The sequence below is a fragment of the Thyridium curvatum genome (assembly GCF_004353045.1).
Source record: "Thyridium curvatum strain D216 chromosome Unknown NODE_85_length_178865_cov_78.098177, whole genome shotgun sequence".
NCBI lineage: Eukaryota > Fungi > Ascomycota > Sordariomycetes > Thyridiales > Thyridiaceae > Thyridium > Thyridium curvatum.
The window spans coordinates 158,488-178,865 of record NW_022156840.1 but is presented as its reverse complement, the minus strand read 5'-3'; the positions used below and the strand labels follow the sequence as shown (position 1 = coordinate 178,865).

General features: G+C 55.4%; 7 protein-coding genes across 7 annotated transcripts; 2 read left to right on the top strand and 5 right to left on the bottom strand.

The window, feature by feature from the left end:
* Positions 1 to 3,215: 3,215 nt before the first annotated feature.
* On the bottom strand, positions 3,216 to 3,461 carry E0L32_010528 (uncharacterized protein; the record flags this gene model as incomplete). Its single annotated transcript, XM_031133156.1, has 1 exon — positions 3,216 to 3,461. One exon carries the CDS (start codon positions 3,459 to 3,461, stop codon positions 3,216 to 3,218), a length of 246 nt encoding a protein of 81 aa, XP_030989552.1.
* A 30-nt stretch (positions 3,462 to 3,491) lies between these two features.
* On the bottom strand, positions 3,492 to 8,815 carry E0L32_010527 (uncharacterized protein; the record flags this gene model as incomplete). The annotated part of the gene is made up of 3 exons (XM_031133155.1): positions 3,492 to 8,383; positions 8,451 to 8,595; positions 8,648 to 8,815. The coding sequence occupies 3 exons, from the start codon at positions 8,813 to 8,815 to the stop codon at positions 3,492 to 3,494; spliced, it is 5,205 nt and encodes a 1,734-aa protein (XP_030989551.1).
* Positions 8,816 to 10,506: 1,691 nt separating this feature from the next.
* E0L32_010526 (uncharacterized protein) lies at positions 10,507 to 12,369 on the bottom strand (the record flags this gene model as incomplete). Its single annotated transcript, XM_031133154.1, has 5 exons — positions 10,507 to 11,315; positions 11,373 to 11,534; positions 11,588 to 11,675; positions 11,736 to 11,900; positions 11,962 to 12,369. 5 exons carry the CDS (start codon positions 12,367 to 12,369, stop codon positions 10,507 to 10,509), a joined length of 1,632 nt encoding a protein of 543 aa, XP_030989550.1.
* A 742-nt stretch (positions 12,370 to 13,111) lies between these two features.
* Positions 13,112 to 14,309, top strand: E0L32_010525 (uncharacterized protein; the record flags this gene model as incomplete). The annotated part of the gene is made up of 2 exons (XM_031133153.1): positions 13,112 to 13,202; positions 13,255 to 14,309. 2 exons carry the CDS (start codon positions 13,112 to 13,114, stop codon positions 14,307 to 14,309), a joined length of 1,146 nt encoding a protein of 381 aa, XP_030989549.1.
* Positions 14,310 to 14,383: 74 nt separating this feature from the next.
* E0L32_010524 (uncharacterized protein) lies at positions 14,384 to 15,525 on the bottom strand (the record flags this gene model as incomplete). The annotated part of the gene is made up of 2 exons (XM_031133152.1): positions 14,384 to 15,076; positions 15,142 to 15,525. The coding sequence occupies 2 exons, from the start codon at positions 15,523 to 15,525 to the stop codon at positions 14,384 to 14,386; spliced, it is 1,077 nt and encodes a 358-aa protein (XP_030989548.1).
* Positions 15,526 to 15,978: 453 nt separating this feature from the next.
* Positions 15,979 to 17,193, bottom strand: E0L32_010523 (uncharacterized protein; the record flags this gene model as incomplete). The annotated part of the gene is made up of 2 exons (XM_031133150.1): positions 15,979 to 16,634; positions 16,701 to 17,193. 2 exons carry the CDS (start codon positions 17,191 to 17,193, stop codon positions 15,979 to 15,981), a joined length of 1,149 nt encoding a protein of 382 aa, XP_030989547.1.
* Positions 17,194 to 18,152: 959 nt separating this feature from the next.
* E0L32_010522 (uncharacterized protein) lies at positions 18,153 to 19,956 on the top strand (the record flags this gene model as incomplete). Its single annotated transcript, XM_031133149.1, has 3 exons — positions 18,153 to 18,207; positions 18,261 to 18,415; positions 18,571 to 19,956. 3 exons carry the CDS (start codon positions 18,153 to 18,155, stop codon positions 19,954 to 19,956), a joined length of 1,596 nt encoding a protein of 531 aa, XP_030989546.1.
* Positions 19,957 to 20,378: the final 422 nt, after the last annotated feature.

Sequence of the window (20,378 nt, the reverse complement as noted above, 5' to 3'; positions counted from 1 at the left end):
AGGGGGGGGGGGGGGGGGGGGGGGGGGGGGGGGGCAGGGCAGAAGAAGGAGAGGCAGAGAGACGCGAATGCGAGCAAGGGAAGGGGGAAAAAGAGAGGAGGATTCGACCCCAACGTAAGGTAGGTAGGTCTGGTATGTGTGGAGAGACGCTTGGAAGCTCCAGGGCAGTGTGTGATGGATGGCTCCTCCCAATCTCAATCTCGGGCCCCAAAAATTAAAAATTGGAGCATCAGGAGCGGGCTCATAACCTGATGAATACCTAGAAAGGCATCTTACTTGTATATACATTAAGGGGAAAAGTTGGTTCCTCCAGAGGAACTCTGCTCCCTTACGGAGTACATCTCATCTAGTTACCTATCGAACAAAGAGAGTGTATCTAGGTCGCCGACCTTTGTCCCTGGATCTAGGATCCGGAAGTATAAAGAGTGTAATTCTAACCAACAGCGTCCACACCAACACCAACACCACCACCCACTGCACTGTGACAGCGTGATTTGAGTGAGCGACAAGAGCGACCACAGCGATCACCACCCACTGGCACACACCACCTGCAAGACGCCACCCACCACACCCACCACACCCACCAGTTGCCGAAGCGTGGGAGCGCTAGGCCCGCGGGCGGTAGCCGTTGTGGAGTAGCACCAAGTGCAAATGGATGCTGCTAACGTTAACTAGCTTCAGGTACAAACGCCAACATTGAAGGAGATGCAGTAGGGCCGCTCCGTCACAGTGGAAACCACAAGTGCGAAGGAGGTAACCCTCGACTCTCTCTCTCTCTCTCTCGTGCACCGCAGCCTTCGCCCACCCGAGGACACTCAACCGATGATTACTTTGCAGTTGATGACCATCAAATGGTTTAAGTCGCATCTGTTAAAACTGCAGCTCAGCGTGGACGAGCGATTCAACAGACGCCACATCTTGCTCTCCACCATCATCATCAACGGCAGCAGCAGCACTCGGGCTCCCCCACATTGCATTTTACATGATGCACAATCTCAGTGGTCGCAGGTCCAAGCTCACGGGCCTGCCTCGCCCCTATCACAATTGCTTCGGCACCAAAAGGGTGTGGTCGGACCCTGGTCGAGAGGGCCAGACACCGGTCCAGGAGGGTTGCACCGCACGCTGCCAGCCAGGGCTGCGACACGGCGGTCTTGTCCCCAACGGGCAAGCGAAGGGAAGAGGGCTCGCCAATCACTCGCCTGCATCTGCGAATTTCGCGCGTGAGGCGTCCCAGCGTGGTGGGAACCGAGATCCAGTCACTGCGTCAATCACCAAAAAGCCCAGCAGGGATTTTAATGGGCGCCCCCACTGTATATCGATGGAAGAGGGAAGAGTCGCGGTCCCGGTGCCCAGCCACTGCGTTTAATACAGGTCACCAGGATTTGGTTTTTTTTTCTTCCCTTCAGGGGAGGGAATTAGGTCGGGATGTGAAGGAACCTTTCAGCTAGCCAGCCAGCCAGCGTCTCTTCCCGTGTGCTCAGGGCTCTTGTTCCGCTCCGAACGTGACACCGCACGTCTTCTGGTCTCGCTGATTTGACCCGATGGAGACAAGGAACATTGTGTCCTTCATTCGCTGCTTTTCTACAGTACTTGCCGACGAAGAGAACGGTTTTCGAGGTCGGGTAGGGTACGGCCCGTCCAGTCTTTTTAGAACATTCAAGCTGGATACTTCCGAGCCGCCCACACCAGATGTCTGGCCGGTACCTACTCCGTACATTGGTACACATCACGCCGTCGAAGCCGTCCTTGACCCGTCGCAGCTAGTCCCAGGCCCTGGTCCCACGCTCACCTCGATGAGGTTCCTGAAACCGAACCGAAAGAGCCGTCGACCAGCCCCCCAATAACTACCCTTTGCCCACTGTTTCTTGTTTTAGCCTTGCCCTGCGAGCCCTGCTCTAACTCGTTTGACCACTGAGCCCGCCGCAGCGGTCCCTGGGAATTAGCATTCGATTCGCTGCTCAATCCTTGTAGTCCTTGTAGACGAGTTTGGTATTCTTTCCGCATTTGCAAGTAGGGCCAGGAGGTCGCCGGTCAAAGGGACCCGATATTCTGGAGAAGCTTCCTAGCGCAGACTTCGAAGATGCCAAACGTAAAAAGTGCGCCCCGATACGAATGCAAGGGATAGCATGGTATGACAAAACAATAGGAAAGATCTTTGCTTATTCGACCCTCTCGGCGGCACGAAAACGGCCTAACGGCCAAGTCAAAGAGCGGGGCGGGGCGCCTTCAGGTGCGCCAGATTGTCTCACGCCTTCACTTGCCTCGGTGTGGTACCGGCAAGAAGAGAAGGTCTCTCTCCAGCTCTCTCTCTTCGATCGGCATGGGCGGGTTGCAGTTGGGCATCAACTTCCCCAGATCTCCATTTCTAGTTTTTATGGCAGGCAAGCATTTCTGTCTTTGTCATTCTACCAGTTCGCAAATGCAAATGAGAAAATCGACCATGTTTGAAAAATGCAAGATAATTAGCCAAGCCGACTGGCTGACTCCCTGTGCATGTCACAACAGGTGCTCTCGAGATCGTGTCCTCCCAACTCCGTACCACACAATCACCCAAGATCAATCAACCTATCCAACTCATCTGTGACCGCCATTCGTGAGACCTCCACACGTGTATCTCTCCTCTGCATACCCCCTCTCCGGCCGTACCGCCGCCGAGACATCCCATGTCATCCCAGCTTCCGTCAGTCCAGTCACGGCCCTGTCCCGCCTCTAATGCAAGACAACATCGTCAAACGGACACCCTTTATCCGCAGACATCTCTCTCGTCTTGTCCCTCACCACCCTCCGCGTCAGCTCCATCAGCCCGTCTGCCAGCTCCGTCCTCTCCTCCACGATGGCCGGCGGGCAGATGTCCTGCCCGGCCTCCTCCGTCAGCCGTGGCCGCGTAGACCGCCGGCGCCGCACCCTCAAACTGGTCCTTCTTTCACGGCTCCAGGCTGTTGGAATGCCCATAGAGTGTTTCAGTGATCGAGAGAGTCTCATTCATGGAGGCTATTAGCCTATCAACCTAATTCCGCAAACCCCTTTTCTTTTTCTGAATCTATCATACATGTAGCACATTGTGTAGAACCCGTCACCCAAATTCTCCCACCCTGACGCAGACTTGCCCGTGGAAACACATGTAAGGCTTGGAAATGCTGTAGCAGCAAGCTCAAAGACCGAGACATGGGCGCTTCCCAAACACAGTCCAGGGGTGCCGGGTGGACACGGCGTGGCTAACCACGGTCGCGGCACTCGTCCTGCTCCTCCTCCGAGGCCCGGTCTCCATCCTCACGTCCCCTCTGCCGTCCCTGCGCCTGCCGGGCCTGCTCTCCCATCTCATACCCCGCCTGCTCGTATCCCTCCTCGTAACCCGTGTTCAGACCCTCGTTGTAAGCTTCGTCCCGGACCTTGTCGAGTATGGCCTCCAAGACGGTGTATCCGCCCATGCCCGGGATGGGCTCCTTGAGGCTGAAGAGCATGTTGGGATCCATCGGCCGAACAGCAGGGCCCTATCCTGCTGCTGCGACGGCCGCCGGCTGCTGCTGGTAAGTCGTGGGAGTCGCTTGCTGCTGACGCGCCCGAGGCATGGTCGGCGCGGGGCTGCGGGACATGCTCTGGGGACGGTAGCGCCGGTGAAAGCCCGAGAAGGGCGGGGGCTGTTGCCGCATACGAGGTCCCGGCTTGGCAAAGTTTCGAGGAGGTTCGCCCCGGGGAGCGCGCTGGGAGTGCATAGGCTGCTGAACGCTCTCCACTTGTGACTCCTGAGACGATGACTGTTGCGAGAAACACGGCGAGGAGGCCCGCTCCGAAGGGGTCTTCTGCGACGGGGTCGGCTCCGAGGGAGTATTTTGCGAGGGGAACTGCTCCGAGGCGGCCTGCTTCGAGGGTGTCTCCGAGGGGGTCTTTTGCGAGGGGGCCTGCTCCGAAGGAGTCTGCTGTGTGTGGAAATCTTCTTGAGGCGGGGTCAAGGTCGGGGACGTCATTAGCAACGAGCTCGGCACAGAGAAGTCCTCGGACCTGAAAGGCAGCGGGTCTGACAGAGCACCAGGGCGGTCGTGCCTCGGCACTTTGAAGGCCTTCCAGGAGGGTGGTGGCGACTGTTCCTGCTGCTCCCGGGCGATCGAGAGTTGCTGTTGCGGTGACTCCTCAGAATGGTCGTAATCCGTGACGCCAGCATCGGTAATGGACTCAGTGTGGGAAGCAGTGGTGGCTGGGATAGCCACTGAGTTAGGATCGGACGGCGATACTTCGCGAACACGAACAGGAGGCAGCTCCGACGGTGGCAGCTGGACGTTCTGCGGAGTGGTCTGGATTGGAGGATCGGAGACGATAGGAGTACCAGTAGTTTCATGCTCCTTTACTTTGTCGATAGCCTTCTCGTCTGCAGGTGTTGCAGAGAAAGATCCCTGGACCACCGATGTGCCATTGACGACTAGAGGCGCAAGTTTCAGTTGGACTTCGGCCACAGAACGAGGAACTTGCTGCTGAATATGCTCAACGGGCGCTGCGTCAGAGGCAACTTCATCCTGCTCCAAGATGATATAAAGGCCAGGACCAACTCTGCCCTTTCCCTTGTCGACCGGTTTCTTATCTGCAGTCACTGCAGAGTGAGTTACTTGGGCGACATGTGTACCGAGGATACTTGGAGTGGCAGAGTCCTCCACAGACTTACCCTGGACTTCAGTGACAGAACCAGGGACTTGCTGCTGGATTTTCTCAACGGGTGCTGCATTAGAGGCAACTTCATCCTGCTCCAAGACGGTATAAAGGCCAGGACCAACTCTGCCCTTTCCCTTGTCGACAGGTTTCCTATCTGCAGTAACTGCAGAGGACGTCGCTTGAGCGACATGTGTACCGAGAATACCTGGAGTGGCAGAGTTCTCTGCAGGCTTCTCCTGGACTTGAGTGGCGGAACCAGGGACATGCTGCTTCTCTGCGGCTGTCGTAGTAGAAGCGACTTGTTTCTGCTTCTGCGCGGTAGACTGTGAAGCATTCGCAGCAGCTCCAGGGAGAGACATGACCGTCTTGGGAGCATCGGCCTTCTCCGAAGAAGCAGTCTCAGATCGCTTGCTGGCCTGAGTCGGTGTCTCCGCAGCCTTCTGGCCAGTGGGTGGCTCCTTGCCGGCAGGTCCCTTCTCGACGGGATCAGCAGCATGATGAGTCTGATCATTACACCGAGGAGCGGGCTTTGTAGCTGCTACCGCAAAGCTGAAAGGCTGTGTGGAGCCTGACTTGTCGGTAGAAAACACAGTGGAAGGCGAGGCCTTTCTTGTGTTTTCCGAGTCCTTGGCGCTTGAGGAAGCCAAAGCAGAAGACGTGCTCTCTTCTTTATCCACAGCAGGCTTAGGGGCAGTGGTTCTCTTGAGAGCCGCGGCAGCAGCCTTCTTTCTCAAAGCCCGCTTGGTAGATGCATGTCTGGGAGCTGGCGGCCTTGGATGTGGCTTGCTGGTGCCTTCCTTCTTGTTAGAGCTCTGTGTCTCTGCGCTCCAATTGAACGTCTCCCAATGCTTCTTCTTCTTGGCAGGCTGCTGGGTTGGCTGATCTGGCTGCTTTGACTCAACCGGCCGCTCTGGTTGAACCGACTTGAAGCCAGGGGGCTTCTCGTTCGTGCTCTGGGTTAAGGGAATGCTGTGGTTGGGGTCATCACAGGTCTCCGTCGAATTCTCGGGCATCTCTGGCTCCTTGCTGTCACCCAAGCTTGGCCACCGATGAGAATCAATTTCGAAGCTTTGCTGCACGACGGGAGCGGGCTTGGGCGGCTCAGCTGCGGCAAGAGAGGCCTTAAGAGCCTCAGTTGCGCTTGGAGTCTCCGCGTCGCTCGTCGTGCCAGGGGAGGTGTCGGTACCAGCATTCGATGCAGTTTTGGCCTGTTTCTCAGAAGGCTTGGGAGCTGCTGTTGAGACAGAAGTATCATCCTCTGACGCCGAGGTGGAAACTATAGCGGGTTTTCGCGAAGTCTTGGACGCAGCCTTCCTGCTCTGCTTGTTTGCTCCAGGCTCTGCCTGAGCATTTACACCCTCCTGGTGAGCAATCTTCTTCTTTTCCAACTTGGCTGCCTTCTCCTCTGCCAGCATAGCGGCCTTCTCAGCCTTCTCCTTTGCCAGCATAGCGGCCTGCTCAGCCTTCTCCTTTGCTAGCATAGCGGCCTTCTCAGCCTTCTCCTTTTCCAACGCGGCCTTCTCCTTTGCAGCACGTTTGTTTTCCAGGTCGGCTGCTATGAACGCTTTCATACCCATCTTAGCCATTTCTGCAGGGTTCCGGGGTTTCTCGCGCTGGGGCAGAGTGACAGCAGGGCGGTCCTCCGTTCCGTTCTGAGTCGAGGATGGGGCAAGTTGCGGAGCACCAGAAGCGGCAGTCTCGTTCGGACGCGCCGCAACTGGAGGACCCGTGGAATTGGCCGGAGTCGTTGCTGTGGCCTTGTTGACAGGTGCGGGAGGGGCAGTGGTGATGGCTTTCTTAGCTGGAGTGTTCATAGGACTAGTCTGACCAGCCTGGGGCATTGAGGCATTGCCTTTGATTTGAGAAGACGCGGCTCCTCGTGCACGAAACTTTCCACTTCCGATGCGGATAGTGGGTGGCGATGTTGATTCCTGGGCAGACGACAGGTCCTTAGAAGAAGGCACTTCTGCTGCGGGAGCTAGGCTTTGCGAACCAACGCCCTTCTTCTTCGAGTCTGCGGCACCAGCATTGGCCTTGGTGGTAGTCTTGGCCTTGCCCCTGGCTTTGACTTTCTGCCAGTTATGAACAGACTCGGGAGGCATGGCCCCCATCTCGTCCAGGGATAGCTGCATTGCAGGCCCAGCATTTGTAGTGACGTCTGTCGCCTTTGGCTGAGAAGAAGGAGTGGGCTCTTCCTCGGAACCCGATTTCTGAGGCTCGACTACAGCTTGAGCTGGGGCAGACTTCGAATCGACTGCAGGTTCGGCGACGTTCGGAGGCATGGGGCCAGTAGACGTGATCTCTTTCTCAACCTTGGGCTCTTCAGCTGCCGAGGTTTCCGTCGGAGCTTTGCTATTGGGGAAGCTCTGGCTGGCATCGTTGGGCTTGGCGTTTTTCTCTTCCAGTTCAGCCACTTCCTCATCCCAACTCAGGGAACCCTGAACCGTAGTCTCGCCATCAGTGATGGTTCTCGGTGACGACGGCGGAGGTGAGGCATCGTCGGACTTGATCGCCTCAGATGTCTGTCCATCGACCGGGGTCTTGTCCTCGTCTTGGCTCTGGTCATCCTCCTCCAGCTCTGGACCTTGACGATCCTTGACGGCAGTCTCAATGCTGCCCGCTTCGGTCGAGCCTTCAGCATCATTGTCCACAACGGTAGAAGTCCCAGAATCGTCAGCCTTCACCTCATCCGCAGCGGCTGAACTCGTCGAGGCCTTTTTTGCCTTCTTCCTCTTGGGATTCTTCTTCTTGTGTTTGTTTTTCTTCAGTGCTTCCGGCTTTGCCGGACCATTGCTGTCCTCCCCGGCCTCGGCTGGGCCAGCTTCCTCTGCAGGGTCTTCTCCATCTTGTTCTGCCCGAACGTCTGCCATATCCTCATTTGTTGATCCTTCGGACTTGGACTCTTCGTTCTCATTCCGTGCCTTGAACTCCTCACGAGCCCGCATGGCACCCTCGAGGGTGTCCTTATCCAAGCCCGATCGGCCCCTATTGTTCTCGCCGACAACATATGCTGCTTGCGGGAAGCCATCTCCACTGGGAGAGAACTTGAAGGTCCCCAGATGCGACTGATAGGTGTACAACTTGCCGTTCTTGCCGAATGACTGTTGGCCCCAGTGCATATCAGCCTGCCGCTCCTCGCATTCCTCTGCGAGAAGCCAGATCTGGGCATCCCTCATCGCATTTCGCACAACTATCTGATCTATCTCTTGGAGATAGTTCATCTTGGTCATCCAGATGTCATCATAGAACGAGCCGTTGGGGTCATCCTGAGAGACTCCTGTTTGTTGTTCGTTCATTTCTCGTAGGGCGTTGAAGTTAGAGGAGTTCAATGCGAACATGACATGGCGCGGGCTGGCTAGTTCGTGATTCTTTTGGATGAGGAAGAATCCAGGCGGCACCTCAAAGGCTCGCTTCCGGTAAAAATGAAGATTAAAGACCTTTGTCCTCAAGGAGCTGATGAAGCCACTCGTGCCCGGCGAGGGCACAATTTCTGCCTTCTTGAAGATGTCTAGGAAGATCAAGGATCTGGCAAAGTCTTCTGACTCCAGTACGGGCTTGATCTCGTTACACCTGTCTCCAAGAAGCTCTTCCACAGTCAACTCTGGAGAGCTTGCCGCTCTGCGGAACAGGTTGTAGCCCTGCTGCACAAGCTCGGCTGGCCATCCGTAGAAAACACGCTCGTCCGCCTTTCCGGAGCGGATATGGTCAGGCAGGACATGACTGGCCTTGTATTTATTGGTTGCTGCAAACAAATGAGTATTTTTCTCGACAGAAAAATGTGGTGTGTGCGACCCAGAGAGTGTACTCACAGCCAGTCTTCAGGTACTCTTCCAGATGCAACATAAGGTCTCTGGGGCCGAACAAGTAGAAGGGCCAGTCTGGGAGTTTCTTATCTGAATGCTTCTCCTGTACCTGTTGGTAGACGGACTGAATGTCTTTGAAGCACTCCTTGCCCTGTAGAATGTTAGTAACTGTTTTTCATTTCCAGGGGTTTGAGAAGATTGACCAGATCAAGCATCAGAAAATCCTTCCACCATGTTATGTCTTCCGGCCATCCATCTCCGCGATCGACAAAGCGGCCGCAGAAATAATCAGTGTGTGGTGGCTTCGAGAGGGGTGATGCGGCTGAGAGCGTAGAGGAGCTCGCCTCCGTCAGGTTCTCCTGCCTGCTCATGTCTTCGATCGGCTGGTCCGACTCTTCCTGTGTGGCCTTTGGCTTCAGCCCCGACTGCTTCGGTGTGCCCTCCAACGCCAGAAATGGCAAAGGCGAGCGGCGCCCAAAGCAGGTGCTGGGAAAGCAATCGAACGATGACTCGGTCGAATATTGACACTACTCAAAGCAAGTACTTTGAAAAGAATCAGGACCAAGCACAGCTGATTAAAGAAGCTGAAGAGTAGTCCGCTTTGTGAGTAGTAGACGCAGAGGGAAAAGCTCCTTGGTTGGTGTTGTGTGGAAAGGAAAAAGAAGAGTTGCTCTTGGCTTGGTGAGAGGGGGAAATTGTGATTTGTTGTGGTCAAAGACCATAGATTCAGCCAGAATCTGACAAAAGAGTGATTCAATGAACAGCAACTGCCCTTCAGGTGCCAGTAGCTTCAATGCAGTGGTATTGTTGGGAAGCACTGACCGGGCTCCAGCCTTGGTGCCGCAGATCACCACTGGGACAGGGGTGGCATGGGGGCCACCTCCGGTGAGTTCTAGCCCCAACTATGGCACTAAGAGCCCCAAAAGTGCCAACAATAGTGCCCACTTCTATTGAATGAACGAAGAGAGTCATCCATAACCAAGGAGTTGAGTCCACTCCTAGAAGAGAGCAAGCAACGAGCCTTGAAGACCACGTGAGAAGCCTAGCTGGCCAGCCTCTCTGAGAAAGAGGAGGACGAATGCATGGCAGGGTAAGGAGAGAAGCAACTGTTTTCTCCTTCTTCTTCATAAGACGTCCCGCCGCGTCGATCATGCCAGACGGTCTCGTTACCTTGAACTCCCGAGTGTCAGCCATCCCACATCCGACTTGGGCTTGGAGCAGGTATGCCGACTTCCTGGCTTGGAAGAGAAGCCAAGGAGGAGTACTGAGACCATCTGGGCAGCTTCGCCAAGGCCATTGGGTCTTTTTGTACAACTTCGGGGTTTTCAAGAATCAGAGAGTCAGGCTTGGCTCGAGCGCGGCCATCTCCTTCCATAGTCGAGCCACGAGGCGGAGTTCGGACGATGGTGTGGACAAGAATGGAAAGCCCTGACGGCACCGTGTGGTCAAACAGTCACAACCGAGGGAAGGCACGTTCCCCGTGACACCTGTCATGCCAAGCAGGTGTTTCGTCTCTCGTTGCTAACAATAGAGAACTAGGACTTCGATCCTGTCTTCCTCCGGCGGTGATAAATAGCTACTGCTCAGCGAGCCGACCAAGAGTTCAAGGGTTGTCTACCACGCTACAAGAACTTACCGAAAAGTTCAGAGCCTGGTTAAGTGGTAGGCTCACCAAGGCATTGAACTAAACCGACCAATGTTACCTATGAGAAGGCTTGGTGGCGCGTATCGGAATATTCAGAGACCAGGGCGGGAGACATTGGAGTCAATGATGCAGGGTAAACAGCTTGCTGGGTTAGGAGCAAGCTATGGCATGTGGCTAGCAGGAAGGTCTTCATGAGTCCGGTTTCGAACCCAAGAGCGCTGAGTTATGGATTATTCAAAGAGAGCATTCTCCTCTAAGAAGGCTAGGGTAAGTAACCCAACTCCGCGTGTGACCGTCAGTTGTATCCTACCAACTTCGCAGCGAAAGGACCCTTTAGGCATCTCATCGATTGGATATTTCCTGTCTGCGTGCAGACGGAATCATCCGCACACCTAATTCTCCTCTTCGGTCACGGCCTCACACACTCTCTAGAGAATTGACATTCTTCTTCCCCAGGTCCCGATCCACCACATCATCGAGGACAGCAAGGTTGTTCCTACTAGCTTGAATACGAGCACGCTTGAGCCTCCTCGTGTCGGCCTCAGTCTGCCGAGTGACCCACCATGTCGTGAGCGTCACGATGCAGCAGCTCCCCACAAGCGCCGCCGCCGCCGCAAAGCTTTCTCTGTACCGAGGTGCGTACTTGCCCTGGAAGATCTGGGGCCCGATCGCGCCGCCGATCTGGCCGTAGCTGTTGACGAAGCCGATAGCAAACGCAGAGCCCGTCGCCTTGGACGTCGTCTGCACGCGCCACGGCCACATGAGCGGGAAGAACGCTGAGGTGAAGGCGTTGCCTATGAGGATGGCGATGTACACGGCCGTATTGGAGGGGAAGACGATGAGCACGCCGTAGCAGGCGAGGATGACGGCGAACACACCCAGTGGGAACAAGGGGCGCGGGACGATGGCCTTGTCGGCGAGCCACCCAGTCACGCCGATCACGATGATGGCCAGGATCGAAATTGGGAGGTTCAAGAGCTGACTCCGTGCGATGCTGGCAAATCCGAGGCTGGCGATGACGGTCGGCTGGTAGAAGCGGACACCAGAGGTTCCAACCGTGAAGGTCGCCCAGATACCGGTGAATAACCACAGACGGATATCCTTGAGAGACTCAACGATCTCGCGGAAGTTGAAGTTTGCCTCGGAAGCGCGAGGAGCGTTGGGAGGCAGACGAGCTTGGATGAAAGCCTTCTCCTTGTCCGTGAGCCATTTAGCGGTAGGTGGAACTGCATAGCTTCCGTTAGTTCGATTCTTTTCTTCTCACTAACGTGTTATAACCTTACAGTCTGGAAGAAGAAACTTGATCGCCACCCCGGCAACAACTGTGAGAAGCCCCTGCGCCAGGAAAAGCCATTGCCAGCCCGAGAGACCACGCGCCCCGGATACTGTATCGAACGCGAAGGCAAGAATACCAGAAACGACACCCGAAAGGTTTCCAAGCACGTCTTGCATTCATCAGCTTTGTTATTCGCATTCAAAAGACTTTGGGAGAACTTACAGAAAAGCAACAGCCGCAAACTCATCTCGTCCGGTCGATACCAATACGTCATCTGCAAGATGACGCCGGGAAACATGCCCGCCTCGAACTGTATTGCTCGATTAATTCGGCTTCCGACAAGTGGACACAAATTTATTCAGAGTCTTACAGCTCCAAGAAGGAATCTGGTCGCATAGAGTCCTTGCTTGTTGACAACGGGGACATGGCAAAGCAGAGCAATCCCCCACGAGATCATGATCCGAGACTGCCAGGTGCTGGGCTTAAATCGCTTCAGGAAGAGATTGGATGGCGCTTCCAACACGATATACGGAACCTGTTGGCGGCAGTTACAATCAACATCGAACACAAGAGAACTGAGAGTTGCGTGGACATACATAATAGAGCACGGTTAACAGGTTGTACTCGTCTGACGACATCTTCAGCTGCGTCATGATGTTCCTGGGGGTGCCTTTGTTCATAATTCGAGCATTGGAGATGTTTTCAGAGTCCAGATTCTTGATGAGAAAGATGATGGAGCAAATAGTCATGATTCTTATGTCGATTCTCCTCAGAAGGGCCTTCTCCTCGTCAGCATTGAGCAACGCGCGATCGCGCATGCGGGTCGAATCAAAGCCATCGACATCTCCAACAGACTCGACGACCTCACCACGGCGCGCGAATGTGAGCTCAACATTGCTTCCCACATGCCTGTCTTTGCTATGGGTCTCGCTCGGCGTGCTGTCACCATCGCCCCTAGGTAGGGCCGCAACTGAAGGCCGGGATATCTCTTTGGAGTTGGGCATTGCAATCTATAGCTTTGCGTGGTCGACCGGGGTCACAAAAAAGGACAAGATTCACGATACTTCTAGCCTCAATGATCACAGTCACTGGGTATTAGAGGCTTTATAGATACAGTCTGCGACAAATCTACAGAATGCCCAAGCCCCCGGAATGCCGGAGCCCTTCGATATCACCTCTAGTCTGAGCTCCACCATTTATTCCACAAAGGACCCCCACGGTGGTGATGAGGAAATTTTAAATCAAATCACGCTTCTACAAGACCAGAAGGGACCCATAGCCCATGTGGCGTGGCGTGTGTAGACTGTCGATTTCAGCCAGGGCGATCGTCTGCTCGCTTCGAGTCGCTGGCGAGCCAATGGTCAACCTTTGGCCCATCATGACATACGGAGCTAGAATCACGTAGTCTGAGAACCCTTCAGTGCTATGGGAGCCCCGGTTCATTGTTGTCTCCAAGACTGTTGTTCACCTATCGAGAGATCGCGTTTCCCTCTCGCGACGCAGGTGGCCCATTTGTAATCCATCAGAACGCAATCGCGGGGTACGATGACGAGACACAGGCTCCAACCACTCTAGCCATGGCTATCGATATCCTTGAGAATTGGAGCCTAGAAAGGGTAGGGATAAAATCAAGCGAAATCTAGGAGGACAACTTATCTGAGAGAGATAGAACAGCCACTTACTCGCATATCAGCGTCTTGGGAGAGACTTGACTCTCTCAAACTCGACAGTTGTCTTTTAGCAACCATGGCTACCGCAGTCCAGCAACCCGTGTCTCAACCAGTGGGGAATCGAGCCTCGCTCCAGTACAAACAAGTGCCCGAGACCAAGTATGAGTGTGAGTTCCCTATGGCCATCATCATGGCATCACCTTTTGACTTGGTCAGTAGCTAATGTGGACCCCTCGATAGTGGAATGGGCCGACCTGGTCACTCTGGATCTCTCCAAGTTTGAGCAACCAGGAGGAAAGGAAGCTCTAGCGAAGCAGCTCTTCAACGCTCTCCAAACCATCGGCTTCTTTTATGTCATCAATTTTGGCCTCACCCAAGAGGAGGTCGACCGCCAATTCGCCATCGGCAAGTCCCTCTTCGAGCTGCCCACCGAGGAGAAGATCAAGTACCGCGCGGATCTCGAAAACGGCGGATACAACGGCTACAAACCGCTGGGCCTCCGCGAGGTGGCCCCCGGCATCTTCGACAATACCGAGATCTACAACATCCCCAAGTTTACCCCGCACTTCGAGAGGCCTCACCCGGAGGTGGTCAACGAGAACCGGCCCGAGATCGAGCGCTTCGCTCGCCACATCCACCACAACATCGCTGGCAAGCTCCTCGTCTTGTTCGCCATCATCCTCGAGCTCCCAGAGGACTACTTCATCTCGCGGCACCGCTACGATGACGCGCCCTCGGACTGCCACCTGCGGTACATGAAGTACCACCGCCGCGACGCCGAGACCAACGCCAAGCTGGACAACGTCTGGGTCAAGGGCCACACCGACTTTGGCAGCCTGACGCTGCTCTTCCGCCAGCCCGTCGCGGCCCTGCAAGTCAAGAGCAACGACGGCAGCTGGAAGTGGGTGAGGCCCTACGACGGCAGCATCACGGTCAACGTGGCCGACGCCCTGCAGTTCCTCACCAACGGGTTCCTGAAGAGCAGTGTGCACCGCGTCGTGGCACCTCCCCCGGACCAGTCTAACGTTGACCGTTTAGGTCTGCTCTACTTCCTGCGCCCGGAAGACGACCTGGAGCTGAGGCCGATCGAGAGCAGCGTGCTCACGAAGCTCGGCTACGAGCCTGACGCAGAGACGCAGTCCGCTGCGGGGATCACCGCAGGAGAATGGGTGAAGGCCCGCGTGAGGTCTGGGGTGAACAAGCAGACACAAGCTAGGAGTGAGGTTAAGGAGCAAGAGATTATCAAGGGCGTCAAGGCAAAGTATTATGATTGATGAAGTGTGATGGGAGGCATCAGTGGAAGATTGTAATCAACCCATGGTCTCCGACCTAATCTACTTCGTACCCTTCAAGCGTCATCAGTGACATACTTGTCAAACACATCAGCGTAAAACCTCCGCCCTACATCCCTATGACTCCTGATCTTGGTCCGCAGCTGGCTCTCGCCCCAGGTATCATACTTGCCACGCAGGAAAGCAGAATCGATTGACCGTCCTTCCTCTGACTCTAATGAACCAGTACGGAACTCTGGCTTCTCGAAGTGCCCCCTCAAAGTTCCCACTGCCTCAGCTTTCGTGAGGTCACGCCTGACACCTTGAAAGAAAGGAACGCTGTATCGTTCCATGGAGCCGCCGAGGACGCGGTGTGTTGTTGCCTTGCAAACGCCATTGGTGACGACCTCGAAAGCCTGTCCGATATTGACGACAAATGACCCCGGAATAACGGGCGCGTCTACCCAATTGCCGCTTTTGTTCAGGACCTGCAGGCCCTTGACATGCGGTGGGGATGCCTGAAGGAGGAATGTCCACCACCCCGAAGAGTCCTTGTGAGGACCAACACCCTGGCCGCCGGCTTCTTCTGCGCCCAGTGCAGGATAGTGTACCAGTTTCAGGCGGTGTTGGTCCGAGAGAAAGGGAAGAAAACTATCTTCTGGCAGTGACAGCGCCTTGGCGACCAAGTGCAAGAATCGCTCCCCCAATTTTGTCATCTCTTGGATGTAATTCTCAACGATGGGACGGATGGCTGGGTAGGCTGACGGCCACTAGGGTTAGTTGACTGTCAGCCTAGCTTTCTCTTCACCCGTGATCTGATGAAGCTCCGACGTACTGGATTCGGCCCTCTCAAGCGCTCCCGGATAGGAACGCCCTCAGTCCAGGTGGCCGTCAACTCATTGGCGAACTCGAACTGTTCCCGGCGATCTGCTTCCCCCGCAGTCATCTCGCTGCCATCGGCGCTGTAGCCCAGGAAATGGGGCGAGTTGGTGAGTGCTACCTCGTCCTTTGCGTCGTCTGAAAGGCCGAAAAGTACGGGGAGGGCGTTTACCAGGGCAGAGGTTGCGTCCTGTGGTACGCCATGATTCTCGACGTACAGAAAGCCGACCTTGGTCAAGGCGTGGCGGAGATCAGCTAGAAGGCGTGGTTCCGTCTTGGGGTCGCTGGCTAGGGAGAGATCGATGCGGGGAATTTCGGTGAAACTCTTTGCGGTCGCCATCATTAAAGGCGTTCAAGAACAATTAGTGATTGTTCTCCTCCCTATGATACGGATGGGTAGTGAAGTTTGGTGGACGAAGTGCGATCCCTAGGTAGTATTCCAGACTGGCTAGCCAAGGAGGACCTAGGGCGCCCCTGTTGAACACCCACAACCCAATGGCGCGAGTTCCTATTTCCATCGCGTCAATGCTAAAATCCCAACCGGCGGCATTGCGGTTGCCCCTGCCTGTGTCCTGGCCGATGGATATATATAAAGAGGCAATTGTTGGCATTTTGTGTCTCCAGACACTCATGGACTTACCAACGTGCCTCTCGAGGGCACCGTCTTACGGCTCAGATTCATTATTCGACTACTAGGCTGTCACTGGGGTGAAATGATGCTGAATAGAACACTGGCATTGCTACATTTGTGCCTCTCTTTGGCTCCAAGCTAGCCTCTCCGTCTGCCGATTCATCACTGTGACTTCACTCCATTCAAAATCGCGACCTTGACCTCAGACTTCTTGGCCTCCTGACCCTTCTCACCAGCCTTCTTGGCCAGCAGCTCCTCCAGGGTACTGTGTGTATCAATCAAGTGCGTGTTGCACGTGGGAGTGTGGTAAGGGGTGGTATGGGGCCCATCCGAGACGCGAGTGACGAAGTTCTTGGGTTGGTCGTCGACAACGAGCCGCAGGAGGTCGGGTCGCGAGTAGTGGCCGACGCAGTCCGTCAGGTTCTTGGCGATGTCGATCTTGTCCAGGTCAATGTCGCAGTAGATGATGCCGTCGTAGGACGGGTCTGTCGTCTCGGTGAGCTGCCTGCCGTCCGGGCCGAACACGGCCGAGCGGCCGCAGCCGCTGCTCAGCAAGAAGCTGTCCTTCTTGGCGCCGGCCTGCCCCTCGCTGTTGAGGCGGCTGCCCTCGGCCGAGAGGGGCTGGTTCGTGCAGAGGACGTAGACGGCGCCTTCGAGGGCGTACATGCGGCTGGCGGTGACCTCGTTCGCCTCGGAGAAGACCGAGTACGGCTCGGCGGCGTGGGGGCCCGGGTACTCTCCGTTTGACGGCCAGGCAGCGATATGGACCTGCTCGCCTTGTGCATAGGTGTGATATTTCAGCAGTGGCTGCAGGTGTTCTGTCCAAGAGATAGCGCGGTTAATTAGCATGCGGTACGATGGCTACTAACGAAGGAATCACTCACCCCAGCAGTTCAACATGCCGATCCTCCCGAGTGGCGTCTCCACCACCGTCTTGAGTGAGTCGCCGGTGGCATCGCCAAAGATTGTGCGCTCAACGTGTGTAGGCTTGGTCTTGCGTCGGTGGAGCAGGACGTTGCCGGCCGGGCCGATGAACATCTGGGCGAGGTACAGGCTGTGGCCCGCGCGCTCGCTGAAGCCAAAGACGACGTACATCTTGTTCTCGGCCGCAGCCTGGCGGATCTGCAGGATCTCGTCGCCGTATGCCGAGATGCTGTTGGCCATGTACTTTTGCACCAGGGGCAGGTTCTCGGCGTAGTTGCCAGACCAGAGGAAGTTGGGGTAGCCCGGGATCCAGACTTCGGAAAAGGCAATGAGGGCGGCGCCATTCTCCTTGGCCTCGCGGATGAGCTTGACAGACTTCTCGATGCCTGCCTGTTTGTCGAACCAGCATGGCTCGCTCTGGCAGACGGCAGCCTTCCACTGTCGGATAGACATTCTGTTTGGGCAATTTGGGTGACAATGGAGTATGGGAGAAGATGCAGAGAAATTGACGAGAGGATCAAGTGTCGGTACGGTGCGTGATCATGTAGTCTGAGGGTTGGGATAGTGTCATTCGACGTCCGTCACATCATTTGGGGCTTTATACGCTCGCATGCTCTGGAGCTGCGGAACCTTGGAACCTTATCAAGAGGAGACGCGGGGTCAGGGTAGGCAGTATCCGGCACTACCGTAGGTCTAGGCTCGACCCCCGGTGATCATGGGCAGTCTTATCAGTCACACGAGTATCTTGACAGCGTAATGAGACCCCAGATACAGAAGAAGGTGATATCTTTCTGCCCTGTGTTACTTACCCCGGACCCACCCAGACCCCGAAGTGTTCGAGACCCACCACCGCCAGCCCAGGTACCGTGGTGGCGGGACAAAGCGATTGCCACTCACAGATCTACTCCTGAGCCATTGGAGTCCAAGCCCTTCCTGTGCTTCCAAGCCAGTGAATTCGAAGGCTGAGGAAGATGGTCCACTGGGAGGGCTGGTCATCGCCTGTATTCCTGATAGTGGTCTTCGCTGCGCCCCCTCCTCCATGGTGCCTGTTCAAGGACATCTTCAAATTGGCACAGACGATGAGTCTCGGCACTCTTGACCAACCTTGAAGTAGCGTTGGCACTAGTGGCCATCCGCTTAAGCAGTATCCGGGTGTCCAGCACGATCTTCGCGACCCGCCCGATCATGCGCCTCCTCTGATTCGCTGGCATGCCCGTCACTCCCATGCTGGTCGGACCCCTCCTTTGATAAGTCGCGTCGGTTAAGCACTATCCAGAGCCGTGTCACCAGAATCGGCCTTATCGACCGGCACATTGCTATCATGGGAGATATCTGGGGGGTCTTCTGGAATCTAGGCTTGACGTGGGCCGCGAGTCACCAGATACGACTTCACTCTCTTTGACACACACTGAATGGGCTCAAAACTACCGCTCAAGATATCCCTGAGCACTGATCGTCTCGCAGTTTGTAGACAGTTGTTGGCCAAAGTATATATTTACACGCATCTGCTCACCTCTCAGCTGGGATCACGACATCAGACCACGACATCCGTAACTCTCGCTCTGCAACGCAACAAGCGCACATCCTCTACATCAAATCGTTTCACGAAAGAGACTGTGCAATCATGGGGCTTTTCGGCACGCGTGGCGAGTCTATCTCAGCCTACAACTTGATGGTGAGTCGACATCCAACCCCTTTCGTTCTCAGTGCTGTTTCTAGGACTGACTCTCGTCCCTCCTTGGTTGGGATGTTTAGATTGTTGCGTTTGCAACGCTTGGAAGTATAACCTATGGTTACTGTTCGGCCATCATCGGTTCGACACTCGGGCAGCCTTCATTCCTTACCTACTTTGGTCTAGACACGGCCGTGAATGCTCCCCAGTTGTTCGGCGCCATCAACGGCCTCTTTCAGGGCGGCGGTCTCTTCGGTACCCTCATGGCCGGGGTCACGGGAGACAAGCTTGGACGTTGCAAGGCTATGTTTGTGGCTTGCCTCTTTGCCATCACCGGCGGAGCTCTGCAGGCCGGTTCTGTCCATATTGCCATGTTTCTGGTTGCGAGATTCGTTGCCGGATTGGGCATCGGCGGACTGGTCATGCTGGTGCCCCTCTGGCAGAGCGAAGTTGCGCCCCCTCATTCCCGAGGACTTCTCGTCGGCCTTCACGGAGTGTCTATCCTGATCGGATACGCCTCTTCGGCCTGGGTTGGCTTTGCCTTCTACTTTGTCAACGCGGGCGGCTCTCAGTGGCGGCCCCCTCTCGCAATCCAGTGCATCTTCCCGCTCATTCTGGCCTGCGGACTGTACCTGATTCCCGAGTCGCCCCGCTGGCTGATTGAGAACGACCGCATCGAGCAAGCACAGCTCATTCTCAAGAAGATCCACCAAAAGGCAAACAACGCAGATAGCCAAGAATTCGTCCGCCGAGAATTCAACCAGATCCATAGCCAGCTCGCCTTCGAGAGGACATTGCCGAGCTCATGGAGCTCCATCTTCACTATCCCTCACTACCGCAAGAGGGCCATCATCGGGTTTTCTACGCTGCTTGCCGGTCAGCTCACTGGAACGATGGTGATCAACAACTATGGCCCTGGACTCTACAAGTCGCTAGGTCACAGCGACAGCGCGTCCCTCGCTCTGGCAGCTGGCTGGCTGACTGAAGGCATCGTGGTCAACTTCCTCAATGCCTTGATGCTCGACTACTTTGGGCGCAAGTGGCTGATGACTGTGGGCATGGCTGGCTGCGCAGTTGCCCTTCTGGGCGTCAGCATTCTTATCGCGGTGTATGGCGGGACAACCAACAAGGCAGGCAACAGTGCTGCTATCTTCTTCTTGTACCTGCATCTGACCTTCTATGGTGGTTGTATGGATGCCTCGACCTATGTCTACGGCTCGGAGATCTGGCCTACACACCTTCGGGCCAAGGGGTTCGCGATTTCTTGCGCGGGTCTGTTTATCGGCTCGCTCTGTCTCCTGGAAGCCGCACCGACTGCCTTTCAGACGATTGGCTGGCGGTTTTACTTGATCATGATGTCTTTCAGCATTATATTCTCCGTGCTGTTTGCGCTTTATTGGCCCGAGACCAAAGGCCTTACTCTTGAGGAGATTGCTGCCAAGTTTGGCGATGAATTGGCCATCTCGGAGGGCGAGGGAGAAAAGGCTGACGAGACCACCTCGACCGTGACTAATAGCAAAGACGGAGAGAAAACGCCTATTTGAAAACAAAGAGGCTGAGCACAGTCGTCGGGGTCCGGGCCCTGCGTTCAGATTGTCGACGATGAACGATTTAGGGGACCTTCTAGAGGAGGTTCAATGTTGCCTTGGCGAACTTGGGACGACGTCCGCTTGTCTGGGTGATTTAATTTCATTTTCAATGGACCGAGGTAGCAAAAATGTTAGTAATAAATCTAATCATGTTGAATTTCAAGAACTATTGATGCGCGATGCTTGTCCAAGCCTCTCTGCCATAGCCCAGGCAAGTCCTCGAGATCAATTCCGACACGTATAACTAACTAAACGTGAAGACCCAATGCTCTAGCGCCTCGAGTCAAAGTAGGTAGTCCCCACCCGGACTCAATAGCCGCGTTTGTGCTGATAAGTCATGCCCATGAGCCGCTCCACGCTACATATGTAGTGTCCTG